Source organism: Cyprinus carpio, chromosome B17 (genome assembly GCF_018340385.1).
Source record: "Cyprinus carpio isolate SPL01 chromosome B17, ASM1834038v1, whole genome shotgun sequence".
Taxonomy (NCBI): domain Eukaryota; kingdom Metazoa; phylum Chordata; class Actinopteri; order Cypriniformes; family Cyprinidae; genus Cyprinus; species Cyprinus carpio.
This window is the reverse complement of record NC_056613.1, coordinates 16,847,207-16,871,966: the sequence shown is the minus strand read 5'-3', so window position 1 is coordinate 16,871,966 and position 24,760 is coordinate 16,847,207. Positions and strand designations below refer to the sequence as shown.

Sequence of the window (24,760 nt, the reverse complement as noted above, 5' to 3'; positions counted from 1 at the left end):
GCAGCCCCACAAAACAACAAATCAAGATCCAATTAACGCAACTTTTTTAACCCTTCACAGAAATTATATTACATTCCATAGGATCATTGACTTCCCTGGCCAAACCTCTGAGCCTACACTTTGCACACTGCAAAAAGCCTCTTGAGTTTGAAGTGTGGATATTCCCATGCAGCAGCGGTGGGACGCCTCCGAGGGGTTCTCTAGTGTCCAGAACTTTGATGTTACAGCAGAACAACCAATGCGGCACTATATCCAACATGCTTTTACTTTTATTGCTTTTTGATATTCCCCAGATATTTTCAATACCAGACTTTTAACTTGATATATGTTACTAATTGTCACATTTTTTCCATTAACATCTACCCTTTAAACTTTGATTTCAGCAATATTATAAGCTAATAAAATTCGGAAACCTTTTACACAGTTTCGATTGATAAAACACACACACACAAAAAATCCAATATTACTTTTTTCTTCCTCTATCCATGAGCGGTTCCCTTAATGAGAGCCCTGAGAATGCTGAGTTACAGCAGCTCCCACTAGAACCCCGTCGATCGCTCAGTTCTCAAGGGAGCTGAGCGGCCCACTGAGGCAGACGGCCTGTACAGTAGCTTCCCATGATGCAGCAGACCTCCGCTGTCAGTTAATCCAGAGTCTGAGTGACAGCCAAGCGACACACAGATCTCATTCCCAAAGGTGAGAAAGCAAAACATTCACACACTGCTACATGCAAACAGAGGAAAGCCTCTGTGATAAAAGGTCTGTTTATACTGAAATATAAAAAAACAAACCTTCTTCTTTTTCCTTTTATATAACAATTCTTGTTGTTGTTGTTGTTGTTGTTATTATTGTTGTCATTGTTAAATGGTCTTCTATTATTTAATTTAATATTCTGTTTTTATTGTGTTTATCTTAATTATTATTTAAAAACAAATATTATATAATACATTTTTATTCTGTATATATTTACTTATTGCTGATTTCAAAATGTAGTATATTTTTAACAAAATAATATTTTTCTTCCATTTTAAATAATATACTATTATTGTTGTTGTTGTAGTTGTTTTGTTGCTGTTTAATTGTTTTGATAATAACTATTAATATTTTTGTTAGTATTGTTGTTTGCTTAAATTATTATTTAAAAATATTATTCATCTTTTGCTGATTCAGAAACAAAAATCTTAAAAATCTTAACTGGTTAAACTAGCTGACAAGGTGTTAATCTTTCAGGTGAGGCTGGTTGACTAAGCTAATCATCTCTAATCTAATCTACACATTCATCAGTGTGACTAGAATAACAGCCACCTTCCTGTCTATAAGAACTTTCTTTTTATTAATTACATACAATTTACAAGCAATTACATTAATTATGTTTTAATGTGCAATCATTGTGCTTTCACTTTGTGTGTCTATTCAACAGATGACTACTTTCAAAAAAGTCCTGTAACCCAGCTGACATCATATAACACTGTGAAGAAATGTCTGTCCCAGTTCAGCAGCACTTTCTGGCCAGGTTCTGTTTGTGCTGCTCAACCCAGAGACAGTGGGATCGGAGAGAGAAAAGAAAACAACAGCTTGTGCATAGTTCACACCAGTCAGAACAGTGAAAATATGCTCATCATCTTTATCATGCTCTACTTATCATTGGCACTAATTTCCTTTTTTGCTGATAGAGACAAGAAAGTGCACTAGTGCTCCTCTCTGGCTCCACACAGGCTTTTAAAAACATATCTGCATATCTTATTGTGGTCATTCATTTAGTATCACATTGCATGGATAATATTTTTATTTATAGCATGATCCACATTAATTCTGATTGGATGGAATGTGTGTGTTAAAATTGTGTAATGCACAGGTAGTCACAGTCAAATTAAGGGAAGTCGTGGCCTAATGGTTAGATAGAGAGTTTGACTCCTAACCCTGAGGTTGTAGGTTTGAGTCTTGGGCCGGCAACACCATGACTGAGATTCCCTTGAGCAAGGCACCGAACCCCCAACTGCTCCCCAGGCGCCGCAGCATAAATGGCTGCCCACTGCTCTGGGTGTGTGTGTGTGTTCACTGCTGTGTGTGTGCACTTTGGATGGGTTAAATGCAGAGCACGAATTCTGAGTATGGGTCACCATACTTGGCTGTATGTCACGTTACTATTCACTTTTAATCATAGTTCTATATTTACTGAAGCACACACATAATACTAAATATATATATATATATAGCGTCTGCTAAATGCATAAATGTTAAATGTTAAATGTGTGTGTGTGACTGATAAGTCACATGGCATTTACAGCTCAGGTGAGTGGCTCAAAATAACTTGGCAGCAGCACTGAGTCCCCATGAATAAAGATATTTCCCATCACACACTTCGGTGGGGTCCTGCACCATCCACGCATGTGTCATTGAGATGAATGAGAATGCTAACAGATAGTTTTAGTTATAGGCTCCTTGTTCGACTTTCAGTTAATTAATCACTCCTTGCGACTGTTTAATTTGTCACTGTTTGTCACACTATTCAGTTTTATTCTTAGGCCAATCACATCTCAGTAAGTGTTACTGATTATTTTATTTTCAGGAAATATCTTGATTTATACCTTTTTTTGCTACTAGTTCTGGCCATTGGTTTGATTGATTTGATGTAAACATCAAATTACATTTAACTCTACAATGCAACTTTGCTGAATTAGGCTTATGAAATCAAGTATTTTATATTTAATCTCAACTGTAAGGTTTTCCTTTAAATTTGCAAACATTTTCAAATTAATGTTCATATAATGTACAATCGTTGATTAAACAAGATGTGCTATGTAGGTGTGTAGCATAAATACATTCCCGGAAATACTCTGTCCGCTTTGACTTTTGACATGATGCCCCTATGATCTACTAACAACAACCGTAATATCAGTTTACTCAGGTGTGGTTAAACAAGCAGAATTTAACCATAAGGAAAAGCTTGGTTCCTATAGCACTGGATTAGAAGGATTAGCATTAAACTGTTTATAATGTTTGTGAAAACACAATAGCATTTTGGCTGAACTCTCTATCTGGCAGTGAGGCAGAACAGATGGTACCGAAAGCAATGCATGAAACAGGCACAGCTGTTACTAAACTGAACATTATCCACACACTTTTTAGATGTACAAATGGCTAAGAAAAAAGCCGTTCAATTTATTATCATGTATGTAACTAACTATATCAAACCAGTGAAAACAACCTTATCAAATAATGCTTATTCTATTAGACCGAGGATTGAGATAATTGCATTATCATTACAGTAGATTGTTAGCCATTTATAAATACTTGCTACCATGAAAAATCTATGGAAAAGTCTGTGTACTCTTGGGTGCAGTACAAATGATGCCTTTACCTGTGTTTCTGACAGCACCTCCCAATGACCTCTGTCCTGTGCTGACATCAATGATCAGCTGGACACAGATGAAATGGGAAGATATATTCAATCAACATTAGATTCACGTACAGTACGACTGACTGCGAGCAAGGCAGGTATTGATCTACCCACCATAAACTAAGCATTTATGCACTTTGAGTTGATCAGCTACAAGTGAATCAATTACATCAACTCTGAGTGTCTACAAGTCAAGGTGATCCTATGAAAAAAAGCTGTATATGCGATCTGACAGACAGAAGATAGATAGATAGATAGATAGATAGATAGATAGATAGATAGATAGATAGATAGATAGATCTCAGTTGTACAAAATGTGTTATTTTGGCTTTAATTGTTTTGTTATTGTGACTTCATAACTCACTATGTGAAAAATCTTTCAACAAAACGAAAACTGGCTTTTATTTTAATACTTTGTCGTAGCCTTTAAAACGGAAGCAACGCCATCATGTGTCAAAACTGTGTAAAACATAAGCCTCATTTACAGTAAACCTACTACCACTATCATTTTTATTCTTTTCACAGTAATATATCATTAATTCTTAATTAACTTAATTATTAAATCAACATGTTGTTATCATCATCATCATCATCATCATTAGTGTTATGCATTGGTGAGTGGGTTTCACGAAGACACATTATAGTTGCATGCCACCTTGTGGCTAAACTGTGCAAAACCATTGATTTTTACATAAAGCAGGAATAGGTTTGTCAGCAGCAGGATTTTATGAAACATTTGTGCATTACACAATTTTAAACAGAAAAAAATATATAAAGACCTTTTCTGCTGACGTTCTGTGTTCTCTTGTTCTCCAAAGGCTAATTAAAGAAATAGCTCTTACACTGGTCACTTACTGACAGGATTTTAGGTATTGCACACTAGAGGCGGTGCATGCGGAGGAACTGCATGTAGTAGATTCAGTGTGTTAGCGACTGCGTGGCGATGATGGGAACCGGTGGAGAGCGCGACGAGGAGCTGATCTTATCCGGTCAACTATCCGAAATAAGCTCAACAATCTACGCGTCGTCCACGGAATCCACGTGTAGCCCGTCAGTGACGCAAACACACGGGGCTGTGCCCGGGGTGGGTTTCATCACGGAGCGACCGCTAACCGCCGCTGCGAGAGGTACAGGCACGTTTCACTTCTAGCTTTCCTGTTACATCCTTACTGTCTGCTTTGGTCGTCTCTAAACCATACTAGCATCCATTAGTACAGTGCACATAAAAAAAAGAAAGAGAAAGAAAAAGAAAAGACCAGTCTTCATTGTTCTCACAGTGTAAGGAGTTCGGTCACTGTCATACTCCTCACATCCGAAAGAGTCATTTTGGTATTTGATTCAAACAGTACAACAGTTGCTGTATCATTCTTGAGTGATCGATTTGCCTCTCTAATGATTCACGAGTCGTCTGATTGCGGTGACAGGTGTGGCAAAACGATCCAGTGGAGCAGTTAATATGATCACAACACGGTTTCTGTTCTTGCTCATCCTCCCTTCACTGAGTCTGTGTGCTCCACAACTTCAGCAAACACTCAGGTAGGCCGCATTAACGCTATGCTAGTATACTGTACTGTACTGCGCTATGACTGTAATATATTGTAGTATTGGTGCCCCCCAGTGGGATTTTACTGAAAAATTGAAACATATTCAGAGAGGATCATACAATATAGCCTATTACTGTATAGATCTATGTACCATTTGCTCATTTAGATGAAAAAAAAATTAAATGTAGAATATGTAAAATCCATCTTATATAAAAAGTATTATTATTTTTTTCAATTACTACTACTACTGCTATCTGTTGGAAAGTATGTCAATAAAGTGAAACGCAATATAAAATATTCTATGTAAATGTGTTTTGACAATTAGTTGAGTAATTTAAGCAATCATTGAATAATGACAGACAAATCAAATAAAAAGCAATAGACTCAAGATTGAATGTTTTTCAATTGGCCTACAGGCAAAAATGATTAAATATTTAACTCTTGAGTGAATTATTATAGTGGATTATATTAATTTAAATAATTATATAAATAATTGTATATTAGACTTTGATTATGTATATTATATATTATGCATATTAGATTAGGCTATATTCAGTCTGAACAATTGTACATTTGTACATAACATTTCAGAATTGTACATCTGTAAGTAACATATTGAACTGCATACCTATAAATAACATATCTGTAATTAATCAATTATACATATATTTTAAGCTCTTTCTGATTACAGTTTACCATAGTGGATGGAATTTCATTCAGATTGATAGATAGTTATCCAATAGCAAATATAAGTATCTTGGGATTGATTTTTTTTCTAAACGTGAAATAAACTCGGCTCATTTTTCTTGTGACTGTTGTTTTTCCAGTGATGACATCGTTGTACCAGACCTTGCAAATCCTTTTGGCTCCAGCGAAGACAACCGCAGGTAAATTTTTTTGACTACTACTCCATGAGTCTTGCTTTACTATCTTCAGACCCGCCTGATCAAATAAGGTTGTACAGTTCAAAGTCTGTTGAGATAATGCTGAGATTTCCACAACTGACACACTGACATGCTGAACAAGCAATAGCTAAAAAGGTGCCAAAACAAAATCATAGTTGTGCATTCAGACTTATTTAAAATGAAATAAGTGCTAAAGAAAGATGTTATGCAGTTGTGCACGTTTAACACAATGCTTCCAGTAGATTTTATAATGTTCCAATTCAGGAAAGTATTGCATGAATTCAAATCCTTGCTCTTTTTCCTCTTTAAATACTGTAATCATATAACGCGGAACTAAAGTGGCCTATGATCTTTGATTCTGTATGACAGGCTCTTGCAAAGCTACATCAAGAGCAGCCTGAAGGAAGGACAGACCAGTCCAGAGCTGAACACAAGGGAACAAGGTTAATATAGTTCATTATTAAAACAGTCTCTGTTAACCACTTTTATTTCCTCTACTTCTGTGTGCCTTTCCATTTTGCATACAATTGCAAAATAATTTTTTTTATCTTCTATTTCATATTAAGATAATTCCACTGCCTCGGTTAAGTTTTAAGTATTTATGTATTAAGTTAATTCTATAAAAACTAATGTGCTATTTTGAATTTCTTAAAGGGATACTCCACCCCAAAATGAAAATTTTGTCATTAATCACTTACCCCCATGTCGTTCCAAACCCGTAAAAGCTCAGTTCGTCTTCAGAACACAATTTAAGATATTTTGGATAGAAACAGGGAGGCCTGTGACTGTCCCATTGACTGCCAAGTAAATAACAGTGTCAAGGTCCATAAAAGGTATGAATGTTGTCGTCAGAATACTCCATCTGCCATCAGACGTGCAATCTGGGTTAAATTAAGTGACAGCAACACTTTTTGTAAGTGAAGAAAACAAAAATAACGACTTTTAAGTAATTCATTTGTCAACAGTCTCTGTGTCTCTCCATATCACCGTATGCTGCGTATGCGCTTCTGTATCATCCTCGCCACAAGGATGTGCTGTTTTCTTTCAAATCAAAGTCAAATCTAAATACATGTAGAAACAGCGCATCCTTGTGTCGCGGATGATACACTTTGCTTACAAAAAGTGTTCCCATAGCTTCATATAACCCAGATTGCACGTCTGATGGCCGATGGAGTATTCTAACAACGACTTTCATACCTTTTATGGACCTTGACACTGTTATTTACTTGGCAGTCTATGGGACAGTCACAGTCCTCCCGGTTTTCATCCAAAATATCTTAAATTGTTTCCCGAAGACGAACAAAGTTTTCATGGGTTTGGAACAACATGGGGGTAAGTGATTAATGACAAAATTTTCATTTTGGGATGGAGTATCCTTTTAATAGATTTCTTTTCCTAGAAGCACAGCAGATGATCTACACACAAAAGGCATGCACACGTCACAGTTGTTAAATATAATAAACATTCAACTTATCTGTATATGAATAAAATATAAGATTGTTTACAATTGCCATAATTACATTGTTTGTATTGTAATATATGTTGTTTAATATATTTAAAATAAATTTTTTTGAGCTTACATTTTTACATGGTAGATACAAAAGATCAGATGTTCTCAGCTGTGCAGTTTACCTTGGGTGCTCTCAGGTTTTCATAAGCTTCTTATTGTCTGATTTGTTCTCCTCTTGTCACAGAGGTGTTTTTCCTTTTCTCCCTGTATGACTATGACAGAAGTGGGCAGATGGATGGCCTTGAACTGATGCAACTACTGACAGATTTTCTGACTTACCATGAAATGTTGCCAAAGTCTGCAGATTCTGTGAGTGCTGCTTAGTTTTATTCAACAGTTTAACATTCAAAGTAAAAAAAAAAACTCTTGAATTCTGTTAAGACTTGAAGTTGTTTACACTTTAGGTTGTATCTTTGGTGGATTATCTGCTACAAACTCAAGATCTGAACCAGGATGGACTACTGGCTCCTTCAGATCTGTTATCATCATCCACGATAGACCATCAACAAGAAAACAAAATTGTTCCCCCTGCTGAGGAAGCATTAAATCAGGAGCAAACACATACAAAATCAGAGGACGGAGTTTCTGAAACTCATCAACAAGATACAGAGGTCAACCAAGAGTCTGAACATGAAAATAGGACACAAGACTCAGCAAAAGAAGAAAACATGGGGGCTGAGAATCACAACCAGATACCAGAAAAGCTTGAAGAACATCAGAACTAACTGCAGCCTCCTGAAGAGCTGGGGCTGCAAGATGATCATCAGGAACAGAAGAAAATACCAGCCCATCAAGAGCAACCAGAGACGTAATGCCAAATTAAGCATGAATAGCAACTTCAGAGACTCATACAAATCAGTCATACATTGGAAACCACTTACCTGCTGCATAAACTGTACGACTGATGCATAATTTAATTCTGGATATACTAAAGTTATGAAAGTACAAGAGCATGGGTTACTGATATTAGAATTGTGGTACACAATCAAGTTATTGCAAACCCTCTGAACTGAATTATAGAACCCAAACTCAATCATCTGAATTAGTAATGCCCCGTTCAAACCATGTAAACCCAGAAAGTACAGCTTGGATTTACTGAGAGTTTAATGCAGAAATCCAGTCACAGCCCAGGTTTAGCAACTATTGTTAGGGTTTCGTATCAAACTCTCGGCATATTCCTATACCCAGCTCCTCTTGAGGTTTTATACCTCCGAAATAAACGGCTCAATTAGAAGTGGAGTGTAAAGAATGTTCTTCAAGAATGTTGCCGAAAGAGTTTAATTTTTCTGATGAGCATGTAACAATTTGGATGGGATCAGGATGCAGAGGGCTGAAATTCTCTTGCCGTAAATGAAAAGTTTAACGATGCCATTTTGCTGAACAATGAAGCTGTATTGCACTTCCAATGAGACAAGAGAGCACTCATGCTACATTTCCAGTACAGATTTCTCAGCCGTAGAGCCTCTGCAATCTTGATTTCTATACGAAGTGCAAAACCCCACATTTTTGCCTATAGGTCTGATATTCCTTTTCATTCTCTACCTAGCTACTTTTGGTTGAAAACTTGTTGCAAGTGATTTAAAAAAAAAAAAATAAATAAATAAAAATAAAAAGTTAAGACAGTACATACTTTGGTTTTAATATTTATTACATTTTAGACAGTGCATTAAAAGTTAAACCAAAATAAAAGTAAAAACCATACAACCTAGATAAGCTCATTTAAAAAAGTAAAAACATTGAGTAAAGTTGGCTGAGGCATCAAGTTGTGCTGAAATTTTAGACTCTGGTCTAAAACTGACACCAATGACCTGGACTAGTTAACATTGAGGTACATAAAGGTCACACCCATTCTGAAACGTACCTGATCCCTATCTAAAGACTTTCATATAAAATCCACTGATTAACAATGTAACATGGCCATAAGGGATGACAGTCAGCTTAAGTTGGAGACATTAAGTGTCTGCGTTTTGAACAGGGTGCTCATTTCAGCCCTCCTTGTTTTTTGGTGGTTACTGTGGGATTCCAGCCACAATTTCAGATTCAATGCCACAGTGGTCCTCACCTCGGAGAATCTTGAAATATCCTAAAGTTGCAAAAATAAATATTGGTCAATGAAGCAAACTCCTGTACATTCTGATAAAACTGGAAATACATTGGTACAAAACACATGAACACTTCCTTGGCAGTTTACTGGGTTGGGTAACAAACTGCAGACAATAAAAAGCAGCATTTTAGTCTTAATACAAAAGAAAAATGACCCTCACCATTATCACCCCAGTCAGTGTTCCAGGAGTTAGCAGCAAGCCAGTAGGGGACACCATTCTCTTCTCCCCAGCCCAGGATCTTAATGGCATGACCACCTAGTGCAGGTCCACTCACATGCTGATATACACCTACAAAAAGGAGTAAAGAACCACCAAATTATCAACTGTTACATGTTATTAGTACTCTTGCTATGTACATGAACAGACAGAAACCAACCAGATTTATATGACAGGAAGTCCTCATAGACAGTGAAAGCTCCCTCTACTGGGCCATTCTTGTAGAGCTCTTTCATAATGTCCTTCTGATTAGATGGGACACTATAGGACGTCTTTCCTGCAGTGACAAACAATGACAAAAAGGTCAATGAACTCGTCTTTTGGCAGCATTCAGAAATAAATCTTGACATTAAACCAGCAATTCTGGAATGGGGGAACCACGAGGAACCTTGAAATAAGGAACAGCGTAATAAAACAAAAAAGGCCTTTAAATATTTCTGTGGACTGTGAGTCAAATAGGTTTAGAACCACTGACCTAAAGTGATGCCTGACTAGATTTAGACAAGTAACACTTACCAAAGTGTTTGTCCTGCTTGTAAGAGGGGCTGTAGCCAGGCTCACAGGACATATCACAGTTAGGAGTATCTCCACCCTCTCCGGTACAAGGAGGGCGACTGCCATTCACATGATGCTCACAGGGTTCAATAGTGTATGGACGACAGCCTAAAATAAGAAATTTATTAAGCTAAAAGGTTTCCAAATGCAACAACAAGAACAAAAATAAAGTCACTAACCAATATGAGAGTTATACAGGCCACCGGTGACCAGACCATCTGAGCTCCAGAAGTCCCAAGCAGCAGAAGGGTATCCACCATTACATCTGAGATTAAAAACAGAATTAATATTGTATGGGAGAAAAAGAAAACAAAAACAAAGCAGCTTTAAAACACAATCTGGTAGTGTGATCCTCAGTCAATTGATGAACATCACATAACCAATAAAACAAAGATCTATAATTTAAAGCCAGCATTCTTGTTTAGTGTTATCCTGAGCATTGAGTAACTTACCCCATACCACAGCCGTCACAGCAGGTAAGCAGGTCCTGAGCGGAGATCTCCACACTCACTTTGGCATTGCTGTGGATGCATACTCTGTCAGATATGGCTTCAGCAGCCCCAAATGCCTATGAAAAGAATGAAGAATCCCAGTAAATGTATGAAGTGTACAAATAACAGATCGAAGGTCATATTGCATCCACCGGAGACAAGACCTCACCCAGCATGAGCCGCAAGAACCCTGGTCTCTGATCTCTTTAAGAGTGGGGCAGTTGGGCCACTGCTCTCTGGCATCAAAGTTAGTGGGAAGCTTTAAGTCATCAGCATACTGTACCCTGGTTAAAGATGAACCAAAAACTGTTATACCACAACACAGAACTGAAAGGAATAAGCATGAGGAAACAAAGAACAGTATCAGATGACAAATGAGTCATACTATGCAATGACTGCAATGTTAACTAGTTGCACTTCTTTAATCTCCACACACAAAATTCAACTGAACTCACATGACAGGGAGTCTGGGTCCTTTCAGTAAAGTACCACACAGCCGCTTCACATAGCTGTAGTCCACATCATGGAAGTTGTGTCCAGCCTATAGGTGACAATCAAGTTTGATGTGAAATTATGAAAGCGCTGAAGAAAATGCATCAATACAAAGGTCTTTCCAATAGTGGCTCATTTCTCCTCACTAGGATGCAGTTAAGAGCATCAGTGAATAGAACAGCTTCTTACCTTCCAAGTAGTGTTTGCTTTATTGATGAAATTGACCATCTCACGGGACAGAGGAGCAAATCGAGGACGAGCCCAGCTAACTGAAAGGGCTGAGATCACACACAGGAAAGCCAGCCGCCACATTCTGAAACAAAAACGCCATTAATCTCACTTGTATACAGAAAGTGTTATTCTAGCGGTCCAAAAATCCCACTTTAAACACTTAATATAAGCTGCAGCTAAAATGCTGCATCTTAGTTTCACAAATCATTAAACTGAGAGGTTCCAAACGTCACAGTCTTAAATCAACAACAGTCAGGAAGCACATCAAGAACACTTCTCAATCAGGTGAACCAGATCACGGACTGCAGTAGTGTTAGCTTCAGACTGCAGTCATGCAGAAGAGAAAGCGGTAGACATCTTAAACATGGCCAAGACTCCTAATGGTTAAACAACCAGACAAACAAGCCTTGACTCTGGGTGAGAAGTCTAGAGTTTAGACTTTTTTTTTTTTTTTTTAAAGGGCTCCTAACTCAGTGGAGAATGCAGAGTTGTTTTAAAAACTTCACTTCCTTATTCCCCATTATTGACTTGCCACAATCTTGACAACTACAGTGAATTTTCACAAAGCACCAATTCATCAATATTTTCATACACGCTGGGTTGCACTTCTTCTAAAAGGTCTATAATGCAATCAATCATAAGACGTGAATGAGTCAGCAATTTCAAGGAAAACCTGCTTATTTGAAAAAAGCCAGCCTACTCGGACCTTAAACCTCGCAGTAATCTCGACGACTTGTTAAAAATACTGCTTTAAATGGTATTAACACCGCCAGGTGTCAGTTATATAGTGAGGAACGCAAATCGTTCGCGGCATTTAAAGTTCCCACTTTACTGTAATAGTGTGAGACGTAAAATAACTGAGGCAACTTATGTTTGAAATCTAATAGTGTATTTTTAAGTACACGAGCAGCGTAATATCACTTAGAGCAGCTGAAGCATTCACATGTGTTCAAACAAACTCTGGTTTCCATTTCCCCGCTTTCCTTTTTAACTGCAGGCCTTGTTTGTATAGTAAAACGAACAATGAATCCAGATTTTAAAATCTAAATAAGTCACAGTAAGACTGCAATATTATCTCATAGCAAAGCAGTAAGTGTCTTTGAAATAAAATCATGCTACTCCCGAATAAAGAGTTTCGCATTGTAATTTTTGTATGATATAACGTTATGTAAAAGACATGCTACTATAGCCCCATGACCCTTTTCAATATCTATCTAAAGGTTAAATTATAAACAAACAAGAAACACTAATAATAATAATAATAATATACGTCCTCGTGATTTAAAAGCAGACTTTAGGAACAAAGTCCTACCTGTCTTTGGTCTGCTGGCCGTGTTTTATTTGAAATGTGCGTCTCACTCCCCAAAAGTTCCACTGAGCGGCAATAAACAACATTAGAAGAGCACGCTGATGGCTTTATAAAGCAACGACGGATCACGTGAAAAGTCATGTGCGCTTGGGGTCTTATGACTCTCACGTGATCAAATCTCTTTACTTGAGAAATCACAGTACTTTGTTGTTAATATCGTTTGTAATGTAAATAATATGATGAATAGTATGGAAGCCAAAGAAAATTATGCTCTGGTAAATCATAATGATGACATTAAGGGTCGAATTTTCTATGTCATAATTATGACATTTTATGTCAGTTATGACTTTCAGGTCTCTTTTTTTGGGGATAATTTAACTAGTGCGATTATTCGTTTGACAGCACTAAATTTAACCTATTACCTTGTAATGTCGACTTTGTTTAGATTATTTGTCATAAGAGTTTTTTTATTATTATTGTTGTGTGATATTTTTCAATTTAGTTTTTTATATTTTAGTATATCATAGATCCTAGCTTGCTACATACAGGTGCATCTCAATAAATTAGAATGTCATGAAAAAGTTCATTTATTTCAGTAATTCAACTCAAATTGTGAAACTTGTGTATTAAATAAATTCAATGCATACAGACTGAAGTAGTTTAAGTCTGGTTCTTTTAATTGTGATGATTTTGGCTCACAATTAACAAAAACCTACCAATTTACTATCTCAACAAATTAGAATATGGTGTCATGATAATCAGCTAATCAACTCAAAACACCTGCAAAGGTTTCCTGAGCCTTCAAAATGGTCTCTCAGTTTGGTTCACTAGGCTGCACAATCATGGGGAAGACTGCTGATCTGACAGTTGTCCAGAAGACAATCACTGACACCCCTTCACAAGAAGGGTAAGCCACAAACATTCATTGCCAACGAAGCTGGCTGTTCACAGAGTGCTGTATCCAAGCATGTCAACAGAAAGTTGAGTGGAAGGAAAAAGTGTGGAAGAAAAAGATGCACAACCAACTGAGAGAATCGCAGACTTATGAGGATTGTTAAGTGGCTTCTGAACCACAGACAATGTCAGAGGCGTCTTACCTGGGCTAAGAAGAAGAAGAACTGGACTGTTGCCCAGTGATCCAAAGTGATCTTTTCAGATGATAGCAAGTTTTGTATTTCATTTGGAAACCAAGGTCCTAGAGTCTAGAGGAAGGGTGGAGAAGCTCATAGCCCAAGTTGCTTGAAGTCCAGGGTTAAGTTTCCACAGTCTGTGATGATTTGAGGTGCAATGTCATCTGTTGGTGTTGGTCCATTGTGTTTTTTGAAAACCAAAGTCACTGCACCAGTTTACCAAGAAATTTTGGAGCACTTCATGCTTTCTTCTGCTGACCAGCTTTTTAAAGATGTTGATTTCATTTTCCAGCAGAATTTGGCACCTGTCCACACTGCCAAAAATTGTTTAAATGACCATGGTGTTGATGTGCTTGACTGGCCAGCAAACCCATTGGGACTTATGAAATATTTTAATTTGTTGAGATAGTGAATTGGTGGGTTTTTGTTAAATGTGAGCCAAAATCATCACAATTAAAGGAACCAAAGACTTAAACTACTTCAGTCTGTGTGCATTGAATTTATTTAATACACAAGTTTCACAATTTGAGTTGAATCACTGAAATGAACTTTTCCACGACATTCTAATTTATTGGGAAGCACCTGTAAGCAAGCGGTTTTATTTATTTAACTTTTTTTTTTTTTTTTTTTTTTTAATACAGTCATGGCCAAAAGTTTTGGCAGTGACAAACTTTGTTTTGCAAGGTTTGCTGCTTCATTATTTGTAGATTTTTCCCATATTTATACCAAAAAACAATGATAAACATATGTTTTAAAAATTAGTCAATATTTACAGTATTGACCCTTGTTCTTCATAACCTCTGGCATGCTGGATATTAGCTTCTGGAAAAAAGCATGGATCATCACCGAACTGCTCATGGATCAAGAAGTCGCTCTTGCTGGACGTTTTGATACCATTCTTTATTCCTGGCAGTGTTTTTGGGCAGAATTATGAGAGAGCCCACTCCCTCAGTTGAAAGGAACCCCTCACATGGATGGTCTCAGAATGCTTCACTGTTGGCACAACAAAGTCAGACAGGAGCTTCATCAGAGAAAATAACTTTGCACCAGTCTTCTGCTTTCCAATCCTTGTTCTTCCTGCAGAATTTGGGAGTGCTTCTTCCCTCCTTTTATAGCAATCAGTCTGCTCTTGCAATCTAATTAGTATGATTTCACCTGACTAGTACTCATTCACACTTTCACATGTGCTGCTGACATGACAGTCAATTAATGTTAGCTTGTCATTTTGTGCATTGGCTGCCCACTGCTTCGGGGGTGTGTGTGCGCGTGTTTGTCACTACTTACTGCTGTGTGTGTGCACTTGGATGGGTTAAATGCAGAGCACCATACTTGGCCACACATCACGTCCTTTCCTTTCCTAAAAATAATAATAAATAAAATCAATGCTGAAACATTCAAAATGAGAGCAAACAGTCCAAGTTTTATTAGCTTTTTTGAAGGTAGACACATGTTTTTAAAATAGATCTTTAACTTTTTTGAACGGGAGCGCGGGTTTATTAATACATTATATGTGTTTCATATAATATTGCTCGGTGCGTGACGTCACATTGAGCGGTAGCCTCCAAAACCTGATCAGAAAGACGTCACACACACAAAGCGCAGCTAGCGCACGAGCTCACTGTCCTTCAATAGCTGCAGAAGTAATACCACAAACTTTGAAAAAACACGCTTTAGTGCAACGATGCAGAATCGAAAGGGAAGTGCGATCATATGGAGTCACGTCTGCCTCTACTCTTTTTCAGGAGTCATTGTTTTATTGGAGAAAGCGGCACGTAAGTTATTTTTCCGATGAATCATTCCTTTCCAAACCGCTATCTGTGCTTACTGAACATATTTTGCAAACTGCATCGGTATGTGGATGTGGGTTTTTGCCTGTTTGTTCATGTTGTATTATGAGTTCAGTTTTGTTATTGCTGCTATGGTTTTACAGCATTTGAGCGCCTTTTTCATGAATGGAGAGCAGGGGGCGTGTTCTGTCACACAGATGCTTTACATTAGTTTGTGCATTCAAATTCGCATTATAGATGTTTGTGAATGACTTATTAAAGTTATAATAGTTTACCATTTTTTGTTTATTAAGATATGCATTATATTACGATTTATCTATTTAAAAAAAAAAAAAAATATATATATATATATATATATATCATCAATAATGAAATAAGTTCATATCAGCTATAAGCAGCTCTACAGAAGACAATAGTGTCGTTATTCAGCTCTAGTGTTGTTGTTGAAAATGGACTCTGCTGTTTGACATATTTGTTGTTTACTGTATGTCATCAGTGGTACTGTGCTTTACTCACTACCTCTGGATGGGAAAGGAGCTGCTGGCCTGGCTGACTCTGGCTCTGTGTCTGCCCGTCACGCTTGTGCAGCTGCTCAGTCTCAAGTGGTACATCACTGATGCAGAACGATACAAGCCCTCACTTCTCCTTGTGCATTGTCTGCATCTGGGCGTCTATCACAGGTCAAAAACATTCTATCATTTAGAACTGTTGTAATTCAGTTATAATGAATTCATGAGAACATGCTCAGGTCACATATAACTCCAAAATCATGAAAATGTCACAATGTAAAACATCTTAAAGGCCCTATAATAAGATTTATTATATATATATATATATATATATATATATATATACATTAATCTACCAATAAGTTTTAGGGGTCGACCGATTATCGGCGTGGCCGATTATCGGCGCCGATATTAAGCATTTTTATTGTTATCGGCATCGGCCATTTTCAAAACCGATTTGCCGATAAAACCATTTTATTTTGAAATGCGCGATCTGACACTGATCCAGCCACCTCAGTCAGAGCGCACTGCTCTGTGGCCTAGACTAAGCCCTGCCCATCGTCCGTCTGATTTGTTGGGAGTCACGAGCCTGGCCAATCAATACGGCTGGCGCGGCTGGAAAATGTTCCGCTCTCACACCGAAAGCACAGGAGCTGCTTCAGTGATCATCATCACACATCAATAAGTTATCTCTCGAATGTAAAAGAATGCAGTAAACGTTCCTGAAGTTGCAATAAATCACTACACTGAAGTTGCAAAACACCTAAATATAATCGATTTATGATGACAAGCCCCGTTCAGTTATTATACCGTGAATTCCCGGTCAATGTCCGTCATTGCAGTGATATGCTTTAATGGATCATCACATCAGTGCTGAGATAGTGAAACTAAAACCTACTTCTCTCACCATTCGGCCAACTTAACATTATATTGTGAATAGATTATCAACACGAATGAATTCACTCACGTCTGCTGCGTTTTTTTTTTTTTTTTTTTTTGTCTTGTTCACATAGCTTCACTGAACAGCGTCCTTTCCGTTAGGGCTCTTAGTCAAATAAATTGCGCATATTTGGAGAAATGTTGCTTTATTCTAACATGATTGCAAAATAATTTATCATACAGATTCAGAATTACCATTATGCAATTTTGAAGAGCTGAAAGGGCATCAAGCGCGAGCTCTGACGCCCTGACGCGACGCGAGCTCCCTATTCCTGATTTAGTTATCTCCGCGGCCGCGCTCTCTCATTTGACTAATAACCAGGATGGGGGGGATTTCCCCCCTTCTGGTTTATGCATCCCTGCCTCTGCTGAATAACTTTTATCCCCGGTGGGGATAAAAACATCATGCAAACCCGCTCTGACGTCCAGATCTGATTGAAGCGCATCGAAACAGTGAATCATTTTGCGACGCAATGGTTTAACTGATTCGGAGTTTCAAAAAGCTCCGTTGTGTTCTTTGCTCGCTTTCTCAATGTAATTTGTTGTTTGAATAACCGTGGACATTAATTCATTGCAATTAATAGGCCTAACGTAGGCTTACAATGTTTTTATTAAACTGAGATCACACTAAATACAATTTCCGTCGTATTAAAAACATTTCATAAAATTTTTCAAAAGCATCCCCCCCTTTGTTTATTTCACAAATGGCACCCTGCTAATAACCCTATGCTAATAACTTAAATTGTCAATAATCTCACATTGCACGTTTCTGGATGACGCTGTCCTGTATACTTCCTAGTTTGTATCGCCGTGATTAACAGTCAAACAAACATTTTACACATCAAAAAAACAAAAAAAACACTATTACAATATGGGTTGTGTGTGATTTTAATGCAATTCTGGGTTGCAAATAAAATGTTAAATATAACACACACACACATATATATATATATAGAGAGAGAGAGAGAGAGAGAGAGAGAGAGATTACATTTATTTTCCATTATTTGTTCATTTGTTGCTGTTTAAATTTGCTTTAAGTTTTACTTTGTTTACAGAATGCTGCTGATGGATGCTCCCAGCACTTTTTATGTTTGTTGTTATTATTATTATTAATGTTGTTATTATGAACAGTTCTCAGAATTAAAGATGTGTTAAAATAATTTAAAGAGAGTCTTTGTCAGAGGCCTTTTTATTCTTAATTTTGACATTAATTTTCATTTTTACACAAGACACATATCGGTTCAAAATATCGGTTATCGGTCTCCTTGATCTGTAATAATCGGTATCGGCATCGGCCCTGAAAAATGCATATCGGTCGATCCCTAATATATATATAACGATGTACACTATAATTCAAGAGGTTTGGTGTCGGTAAGAATTTTTTTTATAGAAATTATTCTTTTTCAGCAAGGGTGCATTAAATTGATCAAAGGTGACGTTAAGGACATTTATATTGTTACATAAATGTATTTTTCAAGTAAATGCTGTTTTTAACCTACATCAAAAAATCCTGACAAAATATCCTAATTTCCACAAAAATATTTAGCAGCACAACTGTTTTCAACACTGATAATAATAAGAAATGTTTCTTGAGGACCAAATCAGCATGTTAGAATGATTTCTGAAGGATCACGTGACATTGAAGACTGGAGTAATGGCTGCTGACCATTCAGCTTTGCCATCACAGGAATACATTACATCTAAAACTATAAAATGGTTATTTTAAATTGTAATAATATTTCACAATTGTACTGTATTTTTGATCAAAAACATAAAAAACATTTTTTCAAACTGTAGTGTAATTTCTCATTGTGGTTGAAATATGACCTGTGCATGTTCATATCAGGTTTCATCCAATGATATTATTTATCTCACAATAGCCTACTTGTTTCTGAGATTGAGCTTGTATTTTTTATGTTTGCAGGTTATGGTGCTGCATGAAGTCTCAGGGTGGGCAGGTTAAGTTCGGTGCATTACTAATGCAGCAGGCCGATGTGTCAGCTCTGTTGCTGATCGAGGCCCTGACACTCAGCTTGCCTCAAAGTCTACTGCAGGCCTACAGTTTATTCACCCTTCACCCTGGCTTTCTGTCACCAGGTACACAACTACAGAACAGAACTTGCATCATATCAACAGTTTTCTGTGGAAGTAGTAAATTAGTCACTGAGCAATAAAAAACATTTGCTGTGCTTTTGTAAATGTTATGGTAACACAAGACATACTGTACTATGTAATTGTTAATTAATCACAAGAACTTAAAGTTCACCCAAAAATGAAAATTTGCTGAACTTTTACTCACCGTCTGGCAGTTTTTGAAACAGATTTTGAGAAATTACAGCATTATATCTCGTGTTCACCAATACAGTAGATCCTCTGCAGTGAATGGGTGCCGTCAAAATGAGAGTCCAAACAGATGATAAAAACATCACAATAATCCACACAACACCAGTCGCTCAAATAATGTCTTGTGAATTAATGTGTTCTGGCTCACTTATCCATAATATTGCTTTAAAAAAGTATGAACCAGGAAAGAAATTTGTGCAGATCAAATATCTAAACAAATATTTTGGTGAATTCTGATGTGAGAGGACAACGGGATGGACGTTTTCACTGAAGGAAGCGATGTTATAGATTATGGATTGGTATTTTGGCAGTTTAAAGTTAAAACGCATAATGATGGATTTTTTTCACTTCACAAGATGTTAATTGATGGACTGGAGTCATGTGGATTATCGTGATGTTTTTTATGAGCTGTTTGGACTCTTATTCTGACGGCACCCATTCACTGCAGAGGACCTATTGGTGAGCAAGCGATGTAACGATGTTCCGATAAAGAAACAAACTCATCTGCTGTGCATCTTGGATGGTCCGAGAGTACATTTTCAGCCTTTTTCTTATATATATATATATGTGTGTATATATATATATATATATATATATATATATATATTTATTTATATATATATATATATACATACATACATATTTTTGGGTAAACTGTTCCTTGAATCAGTTTCCATGGATCTCTTGAATCTTTTTTACAGTGGTCTTATGTGTCGGGCTAAGCCTGCTGAATGTGTCCTGGTGTCTGGTCCTGTACAGCCGCTCATGCTTTCTGCTCCGTCCCGGTCACTTGCACATGACTCCCGCTGCAATGCTGTGCCAGCTCATATGGAGAGGGGGCATGCTGGGTGCCAGGGTGGCCAGCCTCATGTTCTTCTCCAGTTCGTTTCACTAGTGGTCCTGTGGAGTCGTGCGTTGTGTAGACAAATACTGCACACACAAAAGCTTTCACAGTTAATTCGCGTGACAGCCATGAGTGCTTTTAAGTATTTTGTCATTGCCCAACTTGAAAAGGATGACTTGTTAATAAATGGCTGCTTTGTGGTTGTCTCTTTAAATCCCTGCTCAGGTTTCCACTGGCTCATAATGACATTCTGGCAAGTGTCCCAGCAGACAGATATCTGCATTAACCATGCTTCCTGGCGGCTCTTCAACTTCATCTTCGGGGCAATTCACATTTTTGTCTTCCTTAACGTTAAAGATGGGCCATCTAGGTATCGCATGACTGGATTCTATTTGGTTGGTCTCACTGCACTGCAGTGTTTTTCGTATTATTTATATACTTTTTTTAGTATTTATTAATATTTTGAATTGCCTTTTGTTTGCGGTTTTTGCATTTCGTAAAATAAATTGTTTAAATTATTTAAAAATATATTTAAAATTTCAGATTTCTGCTCATTCTAAATCAGATGAAGATAAAGTACCATAGTAAAGATTACATTTATATGAATGCATTAGTGTGAGCGATTGCGTGTGTGAATTAATTCTACATGGCAGCATCTCTCTAGTAGTAGTGATGCTGTGGGATTTAGTTATTAAGAAATATATGCTTGAACTTTTCAGTTTCTATGCTATTTTACTGAGAAATCACAGAACAGTGTTGAAATACATTTATGTAAGTACATAAAGATGTACATAAAATAAATTTCTGTGCTGAATGATTCTGTGTGCACGCAATGCCGCGATCTGTGCATGATGTACAAGCTACTTTCTGAAGCCTACAGTATGTGTGTGCGTTACAGTGTCGCAACGCATTAGATTAAAACGGCGATTAATTTACCTGTACAATAAGCTGTTTAAAACGTGCATTCTGCAATTTCGAGCATCCATTAATATAATCACACTTGTCTTGTGGAGCTTTCAGAGTATACATTTATTTGTCATTTTAACTGTTTGGAAATGGAGCGTAAATGTGGAAGTCCTTCAAAGATTTCTTAACCTGTTGCGCCCTCTATAGAACAAGCGACTAGTCGACGTCAAGCTTAAAGCGTCATGGCACTGCTGATGGCAGAGCATTAGGGTGTACTCACACTAGGCGTTTTGAACCGTGCCCAAGCACGTTTGACCCCAAAGCCCAGTTCGTTTGACTAGTGTGAGCGCTCCGTGCCGTGCTCGGACGCAGTTTGTTTAGCCGGCCCTGGCCCGGTTGGAAGAGGTGGGCGAGGGCATGGTTCGGTTGGGCTCGGGCACGGTACACATGCAGTGTGAGCACTAACCGTGCCGGAGCGCAGAACACATACTATTTTGTGTGCACTACTGTCATCATTACGACCGCAAACATATTTTATTACTACTACTACACTACACTTTTCAGTTAATTTAATTCAATCAAGTATATTTAGGTTTATAATGACTCTGGTTCTTACCTTATGGAAGAACAGGAAATGTAGTTTGCGAGTAAAGCTGCAAATTATTAACTAAAGTGGTCATATGATGCGATTACAGTTTTTATTTTTATTCCTGTCTACTGATTTCAAAGATCACTAATCCAGATCTTTTATCTGTGTTGTAGTTAATGCTGCTGGAGAACACGTTCCTTCTGCTTTTGGCATCTGACTCGCTCAGCGGGATTTCGTGGGACAGCATGAGTGTTCCTCTGAACATCTTATGCAGCTTCCTTATCGGTAAAGATTAAGAATGCTCTAATATTAAAATAGCTGATCTTTATAATCATTTAATTTAGAATCAGTAAAGGACTACAATTTGTAAGAAATCTATCCAGCACTGATTATATTGTAACATATAAAAAATGGATATTCATTCTGAGATTTACTAATGATTATATTTAAAGGGATAGTTCGCCCAAAAATGAGGGTCAGCTTTCTGATATGATTTTTCTAACATTACAAATATAGTTTGCTCTGTTCTCTATTTTCTAGGTGTGATTTTTGTTGTTCTTTACTACCGATTTCTTCATCCAAAATCTACGGAGATCCTCCAGAGTCTCAGACTCCAAATGAGCCTGACAACTAATGACAGAACAACCGATGGGGACTGCAAGGACACAACACTTGAATCCTCCACACACAATCATGGCACTTTCTCAGTGACTGGTTTTGACAAGCAGGCAGGATGTTCTTCTGTTCAGCCTCTAGAGGGCGACTGGCACCATCATCAAATGTTAATACGTCTGGCTCTCAAAACTGGAAACACAGTCAAGATCAACTGCATGTATGGAGACAGAGGGCTTTCAGTCATCCTGGAGAATGATGATGTGCCCGACATAGACTCTGGAGGGGACGGTTGTAACCAGCCAAACATGGAAGCAGGTGAGCAATCTAAAAGTTGTCCAGTTGAAAACCGTGAACGATTTTCTTTTGCTGAAGAGAAACAGTCTCCAGAGAAGGGTGCAGTGTATAACACCTGTCCTGCAGACTGCAGTAGCACTGTTTACTTCAGTGCAGAACCCCACTCCTCTTATAGCGTCAGTGATGCTACGTTTGTTGGAGAGGTTGTGGGTGTGTTGGTTCACTTTGTGATTGGTGTTGGTGTGTGCATTTCTGCCAAACAACTGTTGAACAGGAACCCATGTTATACCTCAACTCCAATACCAGACCTCAAAACAATGCAGAGTACAAGTCCTCGATTAGGAGGGGCGAGAAGACACATATATTTTTAATACTAGGTTTTATTTGGGATAAATCTGGTAAATATTTTCATTTTGCTAGGTTTCTGCAAGTCTTAAAGATTTTTAATTCAGCTCCTTGCACAATTTAAGGCCTTAAATCAGAGCAGATCTTAAATTCATAAAGTCGTGGAAATAAAAGTTGCATGAATTGCCAAAAATGAAAGTCTTCCTCTGTGTATTTGTTTTCATATACAAATGTCTAAACATCCTTTAATCAAGATATATTTACCTGAGATGCAAATGTAAAATTTAGTGTTGAAAAATGTAACAAAAGGAACTGTTTATGCTTTAAAATATGGGGTATGAAAACTTTTTTTCCTTTGTGTTTTGGTTTTTTGAGCCCAATTGCAGATATTTGTTGTCGTTTTAATCTTAAACTTACTTAATTTTGATCAAATGAAGAACAAGAAGTAAATTTATTTTGATTTAAGAATCTTTAGAGATTTGCATTGGAAAATAAGACAAAAGAAGAGGAAGAACATCATATTTTTGCAGCATGATCATAAGGTACAGTAACTTATTTCCATATTTTAGTGGTTGGGAGCAGCAGAGCTATTGAAGTTTTTTTTTTTTTTTTTTTTTTTTTTGAAAAATGTATTAACAAGTATAATGACGATCAATTGAAGTGTTGCTCATTACAGCTCCAGTTTTTAATTTATTCCTTACATTTCCTTTAAGTGGTCTTTAAAAAGTCATTTCATTTACCTTCATTAAACATGTAGAAACTCTGGTTTATTGTTAGCAAATATTATAACCACTATAAGCTGCCAGTTATCTGTATCTTCAGTTTGGTACAATAAGTTATAAGTTCAGTGAATTAAAATTGGTTTACATTTACTATGTACGTTTACTATATGTTACACTGACATATTTTACTTGCTGCTCTTTTTTTGTTTTACCATAATGTTTGTTACATTTATATTTTTTTTCATGTATTTTTTATATTTTGTATAATTTGATCTAAATTTTATTTTATCAAGTATATGCATTGCAAAGTGAACACATAGTATTTTATAGCAATTGTTATATTTATGGTTTTTAAATAATTGTATAAATCATTGTCAAAATAAGTTTAAAAATGTTTGTACTAAACATTCTGCATTTACACTTTTTTGTACTAATATAAAGCATGGTCATGTACTATTTAATGCTAATTTAGACATGTCTTTATACATTTTCTTTCTGTTTATACTGCCCATCTATTTGTCTGCATGCCCTCAGATGGGAATAAAAATCTTTGAAATGTTTATGATTCTGTCATTATAGCTGTTCATCAGACAGCAGAGGGCACTATTGCATTCAGTTAGGATTTGCGCAAAGACACATTCAGAATTACAGGAGTAGTGGCATAAACAAAACATTTTTTTTCTTTGTTTTTATTTTATGGAAAGATATAATGACTTTATCCAGACAGACAAACTTTTGGCACATTACTTTATACACATTCAAAACAACCATGTTAAAAGACAACCAAATGCAAATTCATTTTCTAATAATCCATATATGTATATGAAATTAAAATATTGCTGAAACACTTAAACTGAATGAGAATGGAATGAGACAGTGGAAGCACGTGAGCCTCTTGGTTACATTATTAAAATGCTGCATGTGTTGAACACCAAAGGGTTAAATAAGGACAGGAACATATTTGATATATCTGACATTT

General features: G+C 36.9%; 3 protein-coding genes across 3 annotated transcripts; 2 read left to right on the top strand and 1 right to left on the bottom strand.

The window, feature by feature from the left end:
• The first annotated feature begins 4,256 nt into the window (after positions 1–4,256).
• Positions 4,257–8,593, top strand: LOC109064696 (cell growth regulator with EF hand domain protein 1-like). Its single transcript, XM_019081733.2, has 6 exons — positions 4,257–4,533; positions 4,825–4,936; positions 5,772–5,831; positions 6,219–6,292; positions 7,544–7,668; positions 7,764–8,593. Exons 1-6 carry the CDS (start codon positions 4,344–4,346, stop codon positions 8,082–8,084), a joined length of 882 nt encoding a protein of 293 aa, XP_018937278.1. The 5' UTR covers positions 4,257–4,343; the 3' UTR covers positions 8,085–8,593.
• A 396-nt stretch (positions 8,594–8,989) lies between these two features.
• On the bottom strand, positions 8,990–12,918 carry LOC109064698 (cathepsin B). Its single transcript, XM_019081737.2, has 10 exons — positions 12,762–12,918; positions 11,408–11,531; positions 11,182–11,267; positions 10,896–11,010; positions 10,688–10,803; positions 10,415–10,500; positions 10,197–10,343; positions 9,841–9,957; positions 9,624–9,752; positions 8,990–9,442 (listed from the first exon to the last, which is right to left on the bottom strand). The coding sequence occupies exons 1-10, from the start codon at positions 12,842–12,844 to the stop codon at positions 9,369–9,371; spliced, it is 1,077 nt and encodes a 358-aa protein (XP_018937282.2). The 5' UTR covers positions 12,845–12,918; the 3' UTR covers positions 8,990–9,368.
• Positions 12,919–15,399: 2,481 nt separating this feature from the next.
• Positions 15,400–24,341, top strand: xkr5b (XK related 5b). The gene is given in 7 exon segments (XM_019081734.2): positions 15,400–15,660; positions 16,172–16,355; positions 19,048–19,220; positions 20,168–20,380; positions 20,536–20,705; positions 21,979–22,090; positions 22,346–24,341. Coding segments are annotated over 7 exon segments (1,683 nt in total). The 5' UTR covers positions 15,400–15,569; the 3' UTR covers positions 23,086–24,341.
• Positions 24,342–24,760: the final 419 nt, after the last annotated feature.

Coding starts and splice junctions, on each gene's coding strand:
- LOC109064696 (XM_019081733.2), top strand. CDS start 4,344: ATGATGGGAACCGGTGGAGAGCGCGACGAGGAGCTGATCTTATCCGGT. Junction 5,832..6,218: donor TCCAGCGAAGACAACCGCAG/GTAAATTTTTTT, acceptor TCTGTATGACAG/GCTCTTGCAAAGCTACATCA. Junction 6,293..7,543: donor GCTGAACACAAGGGAACAAG/GTTAATATAGTT, acceptor CTCTTGTCACAG/AGGTGTTTTTCCTTTTCTCC.
- LOC109064698 (XM_019081737.2), bottom strand. CDS start 12,844: ATGTTGTTTATTGCCGCTCAGTGGAACTTTTGGGGAGTGAGACGCACA. Junction 11,268..11,407: donor AAGCAAACACTACTTGGAAG/GTAAGAAGCTGT, acceptor TGTCACCTATAG/GCTGGACACAACTTCCATGA. Junction 9,753..9,840: donor CTTCCTGTCATATAAATCTG/GTTGGTTTCTGT, acceptor TCCTTTTTGTAG/GTGTATATCAGCATGTGAGT.